Source organism: Solea solea, chromosome 12 (genome assembly GCF_958295425.1).
Source record: "Solea solea chromosome 12, fSolSol10.1, whole genome shotgun sequence".
NCBI lineage: Eukaryota > Metazoa > Chordata > Actinopteri > Pleuronectiformes > Soleidae > Solea > Solea solea.
The window spans coordinates 17,712,276-17,724,715 of record NC_081145.1 but is presented as its reverse complement, the minus strand read 5'-3'; the positions used below and the strand labels follow the sequence as shown (position 1 = coordinate 17,724,715).

The 12,440-nt window shown below is 39.7% G+C and overlaps 1 protein-coding gene across 6 annotated transcripts; it reads left to right on the top strand.

Moving 5' to 3' along the window:
* Positions 1-495: 495 nt before the first annotated feature.
* On the top strand, positions 496-10,675 carry hmg20a (high mobility group 20A). 6 transcript variants are annotated; one of them, XM_058646365.1, is made up of 9 exons: positions 496-744; positions 3,279-3,346; positions 3,451-3,660; positions 4,926-5,058; positions 6,174-6,211; positions 7,601-7,676; positions 7,883-8,098; positions 9,191-9,323; positions 9,582-10,675. In XM_058646365.1, exons 2-9 carry the CDS (start codon positions 3,281-3,283, stop codon positions 9,583-9,585), a joined length of 876 nt encoding a protein of 291 aa, XP_058502348.1. In that variant the 5' UTR covers positions 496-744; positions 3,279-3,280; the 3' UTR covers positions 9,586-10,675. The 6 variants fall into 6 exon arrangements, with proteins under 6 accessions (XP_058502348.1, XP_058502349.1, XP_058502347.1 ...); XM_058646366.1 differs by having other exon boundaries at positions 3,266-3,346; XM_058646364.1 differs by lacking the exon at positions 496-744 and adding an exon at positions 2,481-2,504 and having other exon boundaries at positions 7,604-7,676.
* The last annotated feature ends 1,765 nt before the right edge of the window (positions 10,676-12,440 follow it).

Here is a 12,440-nt window from a genome sequence, read left to right as displayed (position 1 = left end):
AAAACAATAGTGACACTGGGTTGGTGTAAATAATGCAACAATAATTAATGCAATTTAAAATGTTACATTTGTACTAATAACAGTCAAACAGGAAAGTGAGTAGTGTATTCCGAGATGATGGGAGCCGGCCCTGCAGAGACTGGGTTGCAGGAGATTATTTTCTGGGCCACCAAATAAATTTGCTGATTTTGTTGCTCAGCATTTTACTCAAGATTCATTAAACAGCACACACATAAAATAAACATTTGATTAATTCATGCACTATATCTCTGGAGGATGACTGGTTTACTTATGATACTTGTGTGAAAGTAGTCAGAAATTATTCACACAATTGGGAAGCACTGGTTAAAATATGTAAAAGTTCGCTCTATTACCAGAAGAGGGAAGCAAACATTACAAAGGACGCTTGTCTACGTGTAATACAAACACGAAGAATACGGTTACTAGCCAAGGGCATAGACATAGATTCTATAGAGCAGTTCGCTGTGATGAAGATCGTTAATTCTGCTTTGAAATGATGTAAGCAGATGTATACCCTTGCTTTCATCATATCTGACTTCACACAATCATAGATTTGTAATTATATGAAAACATTTAGGCAAAACACAACAGTGTTTTGTAAGGTGGCGTATAAACATGAGACGTTACGCATCTATGTGACAGGAGTCTATGGAGGGGCTGCTGCATTGTTTTGATTAGGAAAAACCGCTTGGACACGAACAGATACGAATTACGTCGTCAAAGGTCAGTTTCTAACGCATGGTGTTACTATGTGTGTATTAAATATGTTTTGTTGAATGATTTCCGATGGATTCTGGGCGAGTAGAGCGCGAGCTTCTAGTCTACTGGCTACAGCTAGCTAGCAGCAGAGTTAGCTGTTAGCTTATCGGTCTAACGTGCTATGGTTTGACAATTGCTCATTTCATTGACTATCACGTCTGTGTTTAGGGTTAAGTCCGTCGTCTTTATTATTATGTTATAATTTCGGGTATTTTTTTGACATAGGAGTGTGAAAACCCGCATGCCATGCATTGCAGCTAGGTTAACACAACAATGCTGCGGTTTGCTAGCTGGTCACTGACTGGGGTCATGACGAGCTGCTTTGGATAACAAATCTCAGTGTAATGATATGTATTAGAAGAACTACTCACGTAACGACGATAATGAACACACCGATACTAGCTCTGCTCCCAGTGTTTTGGCTTTATGTTAGCATTTCCTTCGTTAATAGCACTGTAGAGCACTGCTCCCTGGAGTTAATCAAGACCACAAACTCATTATTCAAGTAACACTTGAATAATAACAACAATGCTCGTCACGTCAGGTTGTTTCGTCTGCACTGAACACGATATTGACTGAAATACATGAATAATTTGGTTACTAAATCGCCTTGCGTTCTTAAGGTAGGTTAGTCTCATACATGGCTTAGCTCCAATTACTTTAAATTCCAGAATCGGTAGGTTGCCATTTAATATTTGAACACACATTAAGTGGAAGACATGTGTTGAATGACGAGTTGACCTCGCTCAAGTAGAATCTATCATTATGGTGTGATATAATAACATTGTCCAAGTACAACTCTGTGCTGTTTATCATTATTATGATCAAGTCGTGCAGGTTGCAGTGTCGTCCAGCAGGGGGCACTGTTGCACAGCCTTTATGTGAAAGCAGAGCTTTACGTCACAGAGCATAATATAATTCTGTGCATAATATAAATTGAGGCTTATTTATTCACTCACTCATCTTCTGCCGCTTTATCCTCCACATAAGCGTTGCGGATGGGGCTGGTGCCAATCCCAGCTGACACAGGACGGAAGGCAGGGTACACCCTGGACAGGTCTCCTGTCCATCACAGGGCCTCATAGAGAGACAAACAACCATGAATCGCAATCTCACACTCACACCTACAGTCAATTTAGATCCCAAATCTGCATGTTTTTGTACTATGGGGGGAAAATGGAGAACCCGGAGATAGGCTTATTTATTCAATACATTTATTTATTATCAAAACTGAGAATCTCACAACCCTACCTGCACTGTGTTAATACTTGCTAAAAAATTAGGACTGGGCAATAATTCAGTAACAATATATATAAGTATCATATTTATCTATTGATTTGAAAGAAAGTTGTGATAATGTTATCAATCTGCCCTAGCTCAAATACTTTTCACTGAATATGAGACCTATGAGGGGTTCTGTTTGTAAGGATCTGTAATGAAGGCTCCACTATACAGGAGGTGTCACTGGAAACCGCTCTCAGACATGAGGAGAAATGTTTGAAATACAACCCCTATATACCTTTACTGTTTGCTGTAAAGGGGGTTTACCCCTATAGTATGTTCCCAATAGGCCCTTTTTGGTAAACTGGCTAATTCCTCTGTTACTTTTCCCACAGTATTTAGTGGCAGATGGAGGAGGGGCAGAAACCACATCCTGGAAATGGAGGCTCCCTTCCCTCATAATGATTTAGGAGAGGTCAACGCAGAGCTCAGAAGTCCTCTGAGTCAGCATAGCTTTCAATACATTCCCTGTCCATTAATTTGGTCTGTTTAAACATAGGCAAACTAATATTTAGTCAGATTGTTGTGAAGGGATTTGATTGATATATTTGTGTAAAAGATTTACCTCTGGTAAACAGTTTTTCTGTTTCAGATGTTTGGATTAACAAAGTCTGAATTCACCTTTTTATATTCAAGTTTGAGCCGGCTCACTGGGCTTCTCTGAAAAGTGAGAAATTAATCAAGCATAACATTCAATCACTAAAACCCATTTTTTGGTTCATGAATGCAAGTAAATAACTTTAATTTGATGATGACAATATGCTTTACTATTTTTTCAGTTTTTCTTTGTAAAACTGAATTATATTTTAACATTAAAAATATAATTTCGGTAATATATTTAGAAAATTACCAGTGCTTTTAATTTAGGGCAGCTGTGTGTTTGGGTGGTGGTTTAATACATTAGTTAAGCTCTGTACTGAAACATTGCTTCTTCCTGTTGTAAATAAGAGCAAAAGAGAATACGTTTTTTATTCACTTGCCCAGAAGTTATTGATTGCAGCAAGACATTTCTATAAGAGGAAATGAGGCTGGCGAAGAGAGTCTAAAAGCCAATGCTTGGAGGATTTTGGAGGATAAAATGTGTTTTCAATTGTCGAAAGAATTGTCTCTGAACTTCCTGACTGGGCAGCATCCCTGGTGATTGTGTCTCCACACCTCTGTGGAGCCCTGTTAAAACTACTAAACTCCTATTGTTTTCCTTTAGAGTCCCTCTGCAGACATGGAGGAGCAAGCAGGTTCTCCTGCAGCCAACGCTGATACCAACACCCAGAGAAATGGAGACGAGGTAAGAGTTCATCATGTAGGTTTCAAATCAAACTCTACTTGATTTTCCTGTTGGTGTGTAACTGTATTGCTGTTTGCTGTATTGCTGTTTTGTGATCCGTGCAGAAGCCCCGGCGTGGCAGCTGGACCAAGGGGAGGAAGAGGAAGAAGCAAATGAAAGACAGCAACGCACCCAAGGCCCCCTTAACAGGTTACGTCCGTTTCATGAATGACAGACGGGAGCAGCTACGAGCAGAGCGTCCAGACGTGCCCTTTCCAGAGATTACTAGGATGCTGGGCAACGAGTGGAGCAAGCTGCCCCCTGAGGAGAAGCAGGTCAGTGAAGAAGTTCCGACAGGATTTGCACATTGATAACATAAGTGTGAAGAACAGGGTTGTGTTATGGATGACACAAACAAAAATATCCAGGATAACTGTGTGTAAAAAAAAAAAAACAGTGGGAGGACAAAAGACTGATTCAGATAAGCGCAAACATGCAGCAGAGCATGTGGTTTATGATTAACATGATGGAATTATTACATTCATGACTTATTATATTTATGACTTTGTCTTATTGCATAAGTACTAAGACTATTCCCAGCCAGATTCAACACAGTATCAGAATAAAGGGTGTCAGTGCTTTTGAGCTGAGAAACCCCAGATGTCCACATTAGCTAAGTGTTTGACATTCTTGTACAGTATACTGCAGATTTAATTCTATACTAAATGGCATATTTTCTAATGCCTTCGATATGTCCTAATTTGCCGTCAGCTGTGAGACGAGAACAATAGTGGGAGTTTCCCAAAGGATGAAGTTACTTTCTTGTGATGATAGAAACATGAGCAGGCACAGGAAGATTGTGTCATCAGACGAACACCACTGCTTCAAATGGGCAAAATCTAGGCGTGCCTTTCATTATATGGCAAAATGGGAAAAAACTCAATTATAATAAGTTACATCTACAACACTGTAGGTCCTCTGAAATGTGCCATCTTGCTGTAACCTACCGTATGTAACCTGTATTGTTTTAACTGTGCGTTGAACACAATGCCAGCTGAAATGCATCAAACAAAACCTCTCACCTTTGTCATTAAGCTACTCAAATTTTTCAAAAGTTAGAACTTCATTTAAGTTTTTTGTTTATTTTTTTAACTTGCAGCTTTTCACCTGCTTTCTTTACAGAGAAAACGCAAGAAGTATCGACATGCTTTGGTGGGATAGAGCCCAAATAACTTGATGATCATATTATCATTTTACACAGAGTTCACAGCAGAGCTAATGTTTGATTTCCCAGGATCCTCTGACAGGGTCATTGCCTGAGGATGTTTTTCTATCATCTTTCCTCCTAATTCCTAAACTAATTATATTACGAGATGCAATTTCTGTTGCAAGCATGTGGCTGCAAGCACATGTAGGCTGTGGAATATGTAGGAAATTACATCTTTTTGTTTACCGAAAGGAATTAAGCCTTTATTAAGATTAATTTCTCCTACTTATTGTGCCATCTCACCCACAATCACCCTTCATCCTGTTTCACCAAATCTCATTTTCTTCCTGAGACCCTCTCTTCAGCCATTCTCTACTTTTTTTGTCCTCGCAGCGATACCTGGATGAAGCCGAGCGAGATAAAGAGCGCTACATGAGGGAGCTGGAGAAGTACCAGAAGACGGAAGCGTACAAACATTTCACCAGGAAGGTCCAGGAGAAGCAGAAGGGCAAGCGGCATCGTGGAGGTGAGCTCTGCTTCAAAAAAATGCAGCAGGTTGGAGAGTTGGTATAAAAAACTTTATTTATTGGCAGTTATTTAATTAACATTTTAGGGTGTACTGTGTAAAGAGTAATTCATTTATCTGCTTCATTTGCTTTTGCTTTTGCTGAACAATCCTTGTCCAGATAAAACATGATCATGAATCTCAGTCACTGTAGTGCCATCAGCTAGGAATTCCCCGCACGGTGGACAGGAAATAAGAAGACTCCTGTTTGCAAATAAGTCAGGGTTTGGTCAGTAGTTTGCAAAATTTTGTAATCTGAAGGCAGATCTTGGAAATACCCTCCCGAAAGAGTGTGATCTGGTGTTTATTATCCCTTGTGTAGGCATGTACTTACTAAAATCAATGTGCCTTTGCAGATAGTTATGTCTATCAAAACCCTTGGGCTTCTTATAGACATTAATTAGATTAATAATAATTACATAATATTCAATGGGTCCAAAGCAATGCTTTATTTTGAGAAGTTGTAAATTAGTCTTACACAAAACAACACAGCGCTAAATCAAAGGGAGCTTTTGTCCACGTAAATTACACAGAAAACTCTTGTTGGTTGTGTTGACAAATTTCTTTAGCTGCTTGAATTTGAAAAAGAATGTCTGCAAAAAAGAAAGAGACACAAGCTAAAACTGCAGCATAGACGTTGCCAAGGCGAGGGAATCTTTTTCCAGCTTGAACTGCTCACCTGGAAGATTGTGCACTTACAACTTGGTATTGGTGGATTTGGCCGAGCAACACTCAAGGCATTATTTCTTTTGCTCAGTAAGTGGAAATGTGGCAAGGAATGGGAATATTTTACAAGTTCATAGTAGTTTAGGTTTTAAGTGATAGTTCAGCTTGAGGACAAGAAGCTGTGACTTTGCTCACACAACAGATGGTCTGTATTATCTGTTCTGAACTTTGTTATGGGGGGAAAAAACGTCGGTATGAAAAATGTTGACGATAAAAACAGCTTCTGCCCTGTTCAGCTGATTCATAAGATGAAGTGTACTGATAGGATCTTGTTAATTTTATTTGTTTTAAGTAGGTCACAGTGCAAAACTCATTTGCTCTCCTCACATTATTCTTCCCTTCCTCTCCAGATGTTGGACACCAGGTACCCAACGAGGCACTTCATGAGGTCAGTACCTATGTCCTGACGCACTCAACCACTTTGCTGTTTTAAATATATTAATTAAAGCAAAGGAATCTTAGGGTTAGGGTTAGTTCTTCCACAACACAAGGCTTTTTTAAAGTCTGCGTTTGTTCAGAGACACAGCAACAAAAGAATAAAGTGGTTCATTTGGAGTTTTGTGTGATCTTTGCAAGAGGAGACCTCTTAATCCGTTGGTGTTTTGAGTTTTTCCTCCACTCACTTTTAGTGCTTATTGCTGCATCACCAAAGCTATGTGTTAATCCGATTTGCTGCAGCATTTGTGATACAAACATTGTGCTTTTTTTCTTAGCGTGTAATTCGTTTTTATGAAGTCCTGCCCGTGATTCAGAGGTTTCTCTTGTAAATCCTTAAGGATACTCTGAAAGTTAGAGCTGATGAGACCTTTTTTTGAAATTAGCATACCTGTGGGGATACCAGTGTTTTCTGTTTACATTTCATTGTGTTAAGTGGGTTGATGCATCCCCTCAGAGGGAGCAGGAAAGCTGCAAGCTACTGTATATTGTACTTCCACTTTGTTTTGTTTTTTTTGCTCCAAAATAGACATGAGTCTTGAAAGTGCTTGAATTTTGTGCAAGAAAGAAGTTACCCACTGTTTCATCCTGTATTGCGTGATGTACGTAGACTAGGCCTATGCGGAACAAACGTCGATTTGTAATTACAGTGGTGTTGTGGTGCTGTCCACTGTCCCTCTCCACCGTTAACATGAGATTCCGTGCACAAAAATGAGCGAGTAACATTATGCAAGAGGGCAAATGATGTGATGCCTGGGAAATGCAAGTTCCAAGATCTCTGGCTGACCAAAGAAAAAGTTACAAAGACAAGCCCAAGATCCAAAGGACAATTGTTAGGATTGGCCAGATGCAGAGCATGCAGCACAACCATGGGTGAAGCGGCTCTTACAAATTCCCCTCCCATCTTAAGCTGTGTCTGGTCCTTGAATTTGAGGGAATTGGTCCTTGAAAAGTCTCTGAATTTGATGTCAACCAAAATGTGGGAACGTTGGCCCTTCCTGACCCAAACCCATCCCGGATCCCATTTATGAGCAATGGGGATTGGGTACCTGGCGGTTACAAACCAATTTCCCTTTTCACGTGGTTATGGGCTTTCTGTACTTTTGTATTTAATGAAATACATATTTATTTGAAATTGTGTAATCTATTTCACAGGTCTGGATATTGTAGTAGCCATAGATGAAATGACTTCTTCCTCCTCATCACGTAAACTCCTTAGTGACCGATCCAAAATCAATTACCCACCAATCTGCAGCCATGCGAGATGATTAACAATGTCTCATCAGTCTGGTGTCTCTTCAGCTTTATCTCATTCCTTCCTGCTGTCTCTGGGTTTGAACAGAAGGATGCAGAAGGGAAGGACAGAACTGTATTTGACATTCCGATCTTCACAGAGGAGTTTCTTAACCACAGCAAAGGTAAAAAAATCTTTCTATATGCTGTCCTTTGCTGCCTTCAGGGAGTTTTGTTTTATTGTACAGTTCCACAGTCTACCAAACTCAGTGAAGCCCTAAAAGTAAAGAGCACACACCTCTTTGAGCAAATAAAAAAATGGGTCATGACCTCACCTGTTAGATCTTGCTGCATTGTCCTTTCGATCAAATGTCTTTGTCTTCCTCAACAGCACGAGAAGCAGAGATGCGGCAGCTGCGCAAGACCAACATGGAGTACGAGGAGCGCAACGCGGCGCTACAGAAGCATGTGGAGAGCATGCGCGGGGCAGTGGAGAGGCTAGAAGGTGACGTGATGCAAGAGAGGGGGCGCAACAGCCTTCTCTACCAACACTTGGAGACCCTGCGGCAGGCGCTCACCTCCAGTTTCTCTGCTGTACCTCTGCCAGGTGAGAACCCCACAACCACACAGTGTCACTCTTACCTCATTCGGACAATTCTTTAATCCACTGAGATATTGCTAAGTTAGATTTTCTTCACTGTTCAAAAGAAATAAATGACTCAACACAAACATAGATGACTTGTTTTATGTCTGGCATTTCTGCAGCCTTTTAAATGTGTGAGATCTTCACTGATGTGGTGTCTTGTGAATTGTGACGGACTTGGACCATCAGCTTTGTGACGAAGATAAAACATGTTTCTTCTTTAATCAATAATGAGTGTGGGAAAAATAAAATAAAATCACCGTTTTGCTTTGAGCTCTTAAAGTTTGAAATGTCGCTTTTGGGGAGTAAGATGCTCTGATGCTGATGAAAACACATGGTTATAAACCAGTTTTGATTTGTTATGTCATGCAAGTAATTAATCCCCAGACAAATGCTGTGGAGAGTCATTGTGTTTAGTGAGCTGTTAAAACTCTGTCGTCGCTCACCCTTAAGCCTACAGACACACCAAGAGTAAATCCCTTTAATTTGAACAGATTCTCTGTTTTGATTTAAAGAATGTTATCCCTCTTTGTTTTCACATCCACATACAGAACCTCTGCTCGGCTCACGCCCACAGCTTTTCTCTGGCATTTTCTCTTCCACTCCTTTTTGAATGTGTTGCTGTGACAGCAGATGCACAAACGCTGCACAACCAGCATGACACAACACTGCTGATATTAGTTCTAAAAAGCTTGATGATGAAAGACGATTGCCAAACCCATTTAGACGTAGCCTCGGGGGAAGCTTTTGCACATTCTGTTTGAGAGAAAGTGTAGATAAATTAGTAACTGGTGCATCAACACTTCTTGTGATTGTACGCATGTGCTCCTCTCAGTTTGTAATATTTCAGTTTTTGGTCTTTAATTGAGTGGTTCATTTTGACTCTTTTAATTTAGATTTCTTAGTCTTTTTCTCCAGATTGGAGTTTCCATTTTATTTGTAGCTTATTTTTATCCACATTTAAACTATGAAAACTTAAATAAAGGTCTGCATAAGGTCACGAACGTCATCTGAGCCCCTTTGAAGTGCTGACAGCTTCTACTTGTTGTCCTACAGGCAGCGGAGAGACGCCCTCTTTAGAAAGCATCGACTCCTACATGAAGAAGCTCCATAGCATCATTATCAGCAACCCCCAAGAACACGATAACCTCATCAACACCGTGAGGGAGGTGGTCAACCGTTTAGACAGGTGAGAGACGCTTCGTTTTGGTGATTTGAGTCGAAAAAATTGAAATGCAAGACGTGAGTCTGTGTTATGACTTTAATGGAATGTAAGCAGCGGTAACAAATACCGATCACAGTTTGGTGCATTAAAAAAAAGGCCATAAAAGCTCTTTCCTTCTGACCAACTTTCCAGATGTACAGAGAATAGATCGTTTTGTTGAACTGACAGACTATTGGACTCAAGTTAAACTGAAAAAGTTTTTTTTTTGGTCTTTTGCCCCAGATAATTGGACAGCAGCTTCAGAATCCCAGCCACAATAAGCAGATGCTGTTTCCAGGATGATGAGCTCCTCGTTGACAGTGAACTTCTCTCGATCTGTCGTCCCAGTTTTACAAGAGCTGTTATTACTCTTCTAAGGTGATGTAGCATTTCATATTTATTTATTGTTTGTTTTATATTTTTACCTTCTTTTTTTTTCCCCTTTCATGCTATTAGTAAAACTGTTTTTTTATTAACGATTAGATGACATGCCATGAAACAGATCTCTGTGTCTCCATGCTCCTGTTCCATCGTCACTCGGTACATTTTTATGCACAGTCGAGTCGAGCTACTATGCCATTACATTGGACTACTGTCTTTGTTCCAGCATGAGTGGGGGGGGGGATTAATTTATGGCCTTCAGTGTGTCCACCTCTGTTCCACTGGTGGCGAAAACACCCCCTTTCAGCTTGATGGTAGTAGATGCTTTCAGGTTTAGCATGTGGCTAGTTGTTATTCAGAATCTTCCTACCATCCATTAACTTATAAAAATAGCATATTCTTTAAACTGATAGAGCATTAAATTGTGGGGTTTTTTTGTACCGACTTGAATTTCATCATGTTTTTGTCATGGTTGACTTATTCCTCTGTGTATCAGCTTCTATTATTTCCGGGTATTAGCCAGAGGTGGGAGCTGTGGCACACACACTAACGCAGAGCACCCAGACCAGCTTGAGTCTGACTCTGATCCGACTGAACGTATACATGCAGTAGTGGCTTTGCTCCCAATCACATTGTCTGGCTGTGTTAATCCAACTTTAGAAAAAAATTTGATTTAATACATGTTTCCATGTATTTGAAAATAACTAACACAATATCTTTTTTTTTTTCACAACGTGAACATACTGACTGTACTTTTGACTGCATTTCCATCCAACAATATACTGTAAAAAGGTTTATATCTAATCAGAGGAAAAAAAAAGTCTGTGGGTTTGTATTTACCATATCTGAGAAATGTAAGCAGATGTTCTGTGGAAAAGAAACATGTGCCATTTATGTTTTATTCTTTGTGAAAAGATGTTTCTTTTTGTGTGTTTTCAATAAATGTATTTGCATCATATGGTCTGCGGTCTGTTTGTATGAATTGAGTTGGATACCATTAGACACCAGTGCTCTGGATTCAAGTGCTGAAATAATCTCTTTTTGATGCAAAACAAAAGCTGCTAGTTGAATTATGCCAAACTGAAAGCTGCATTTCAACTTTCTGATTACTCACAATGGGAATATTTGGTAACTTCTGCCTGCCTAGTTTTGACATCAATCTCTTTCAAATAGACAATAATGTGGCTAATCTGCTGTAATATATCACTGTTTGGAATTGTGCTTAGTCAGCGCATAAGCCTATTTGCTTACAGTAGATGTGGAGTTAAGAAGATTTGAAGTGGTTAAGTTAATTGAGCGGCTCTGCTGTAATTTACTGGATCTGGAGAGACGCACAAATGACTTCTGTGGTTCGTTCACAGACACTGAGCTGCCTACAGCTTTGAGAGACAATCGCACACTGTGTCGAGTTTGAAAATGTGGTCGAGGAGTGGGGACAGAACAGCTGATTTAGGTGAAAAATCCACAGTTAATCCCTTTCAATTAATCAGGTTATCAAATCCGAAGTGCCATTGTTTGATCAGCTCGGACGCGAGCCATCAACCCACTGACATTGGCACTGCATTTGTGTTGAAGCTGACATGAGCTCTTCCTGTTTCCATTCACTAATGCCCATTTCCTCTTTGCCATCTGGGACTTCCTGTCCGCAATGGCAAACGAGTCACGGTGTCATATCTTATAAAAAAATTTAAAAAATGTCCCGAACAGATGTTTTACTCCCATAGGAGAAAATCTTAGTCAGCAGTGGGTTTTATAGCATATACTGTAAGTCATCCTAATTTTATGACCTAGACGCTGATCAAATTCCAATTTGAAGATATTTCAGACTACACTAACATGGTCGACTGACCAGTGATGCCATCTCTGCTAGCACAGCCAAATATAAAGTAATCCTAGAGGTTTTAAGTGTTAACTTTATGTGGCCAGTTGGGCATTCTCTGCCTAATTAGAGTTGTTTACCTTTTAACTCCTGGGATCATCTTTCCTATGTTTACCACACAGTGTATATAGGCCTCAAAGCTCATTAATATAATGAGCTTAGCCACGGTACTGTTTAGCTTTGATGTCGGCACAAAGCTGTAAAAAAAAAAAAAAAAAAAGCACAGAAATGGAAGGAGGGAAGGGATAAATGGTAACAGTAAGGGCTCAAACCGTGTTATAATGTTTTAGATCAGGGGTCTGTAACCTGTGGCTCTTAAGCCCCTCTGCAGTGGCTCGTAGTAGCTTTGAATTTCATATTTTATGTGTCAAATCCAATGTACAATATTGAAAAGCCTTGACAAACTTGTGTCTGAAATATGTGAAGCCATTCCCGACACCTAAATGCAGTAACGTGTACATGAAGTACACATTTGGAGTCCTGTCCAAATGCCAGGCAGGTTTTCTCAAGCATGAACTACATACAATCCAAATATTGCTTCATTTATTTCACAGTGGGTTACTTTTAATTTCATTTATTTGTCACAATCAATGGAAGGACTAGGTCTATGTAATTCTGTGTTTTATTTTTTTCTTGGGTATAAACAGCAATGAAATCTCAACCATTCTGTAGTTCTTGAATTTAATAAATGGAACAAACTATTGGTCTTTTATATCTGTAGGAAAACCTTTATACATGTTATTTTCTTCATTTTGTGGGTCAAATGTGGGTGGAGAGGGGATAAAAATGGCTCTTTTCATCTTAAAGGTTGCAGACCCCCCCGGTCTAGATGATGAAGCCTA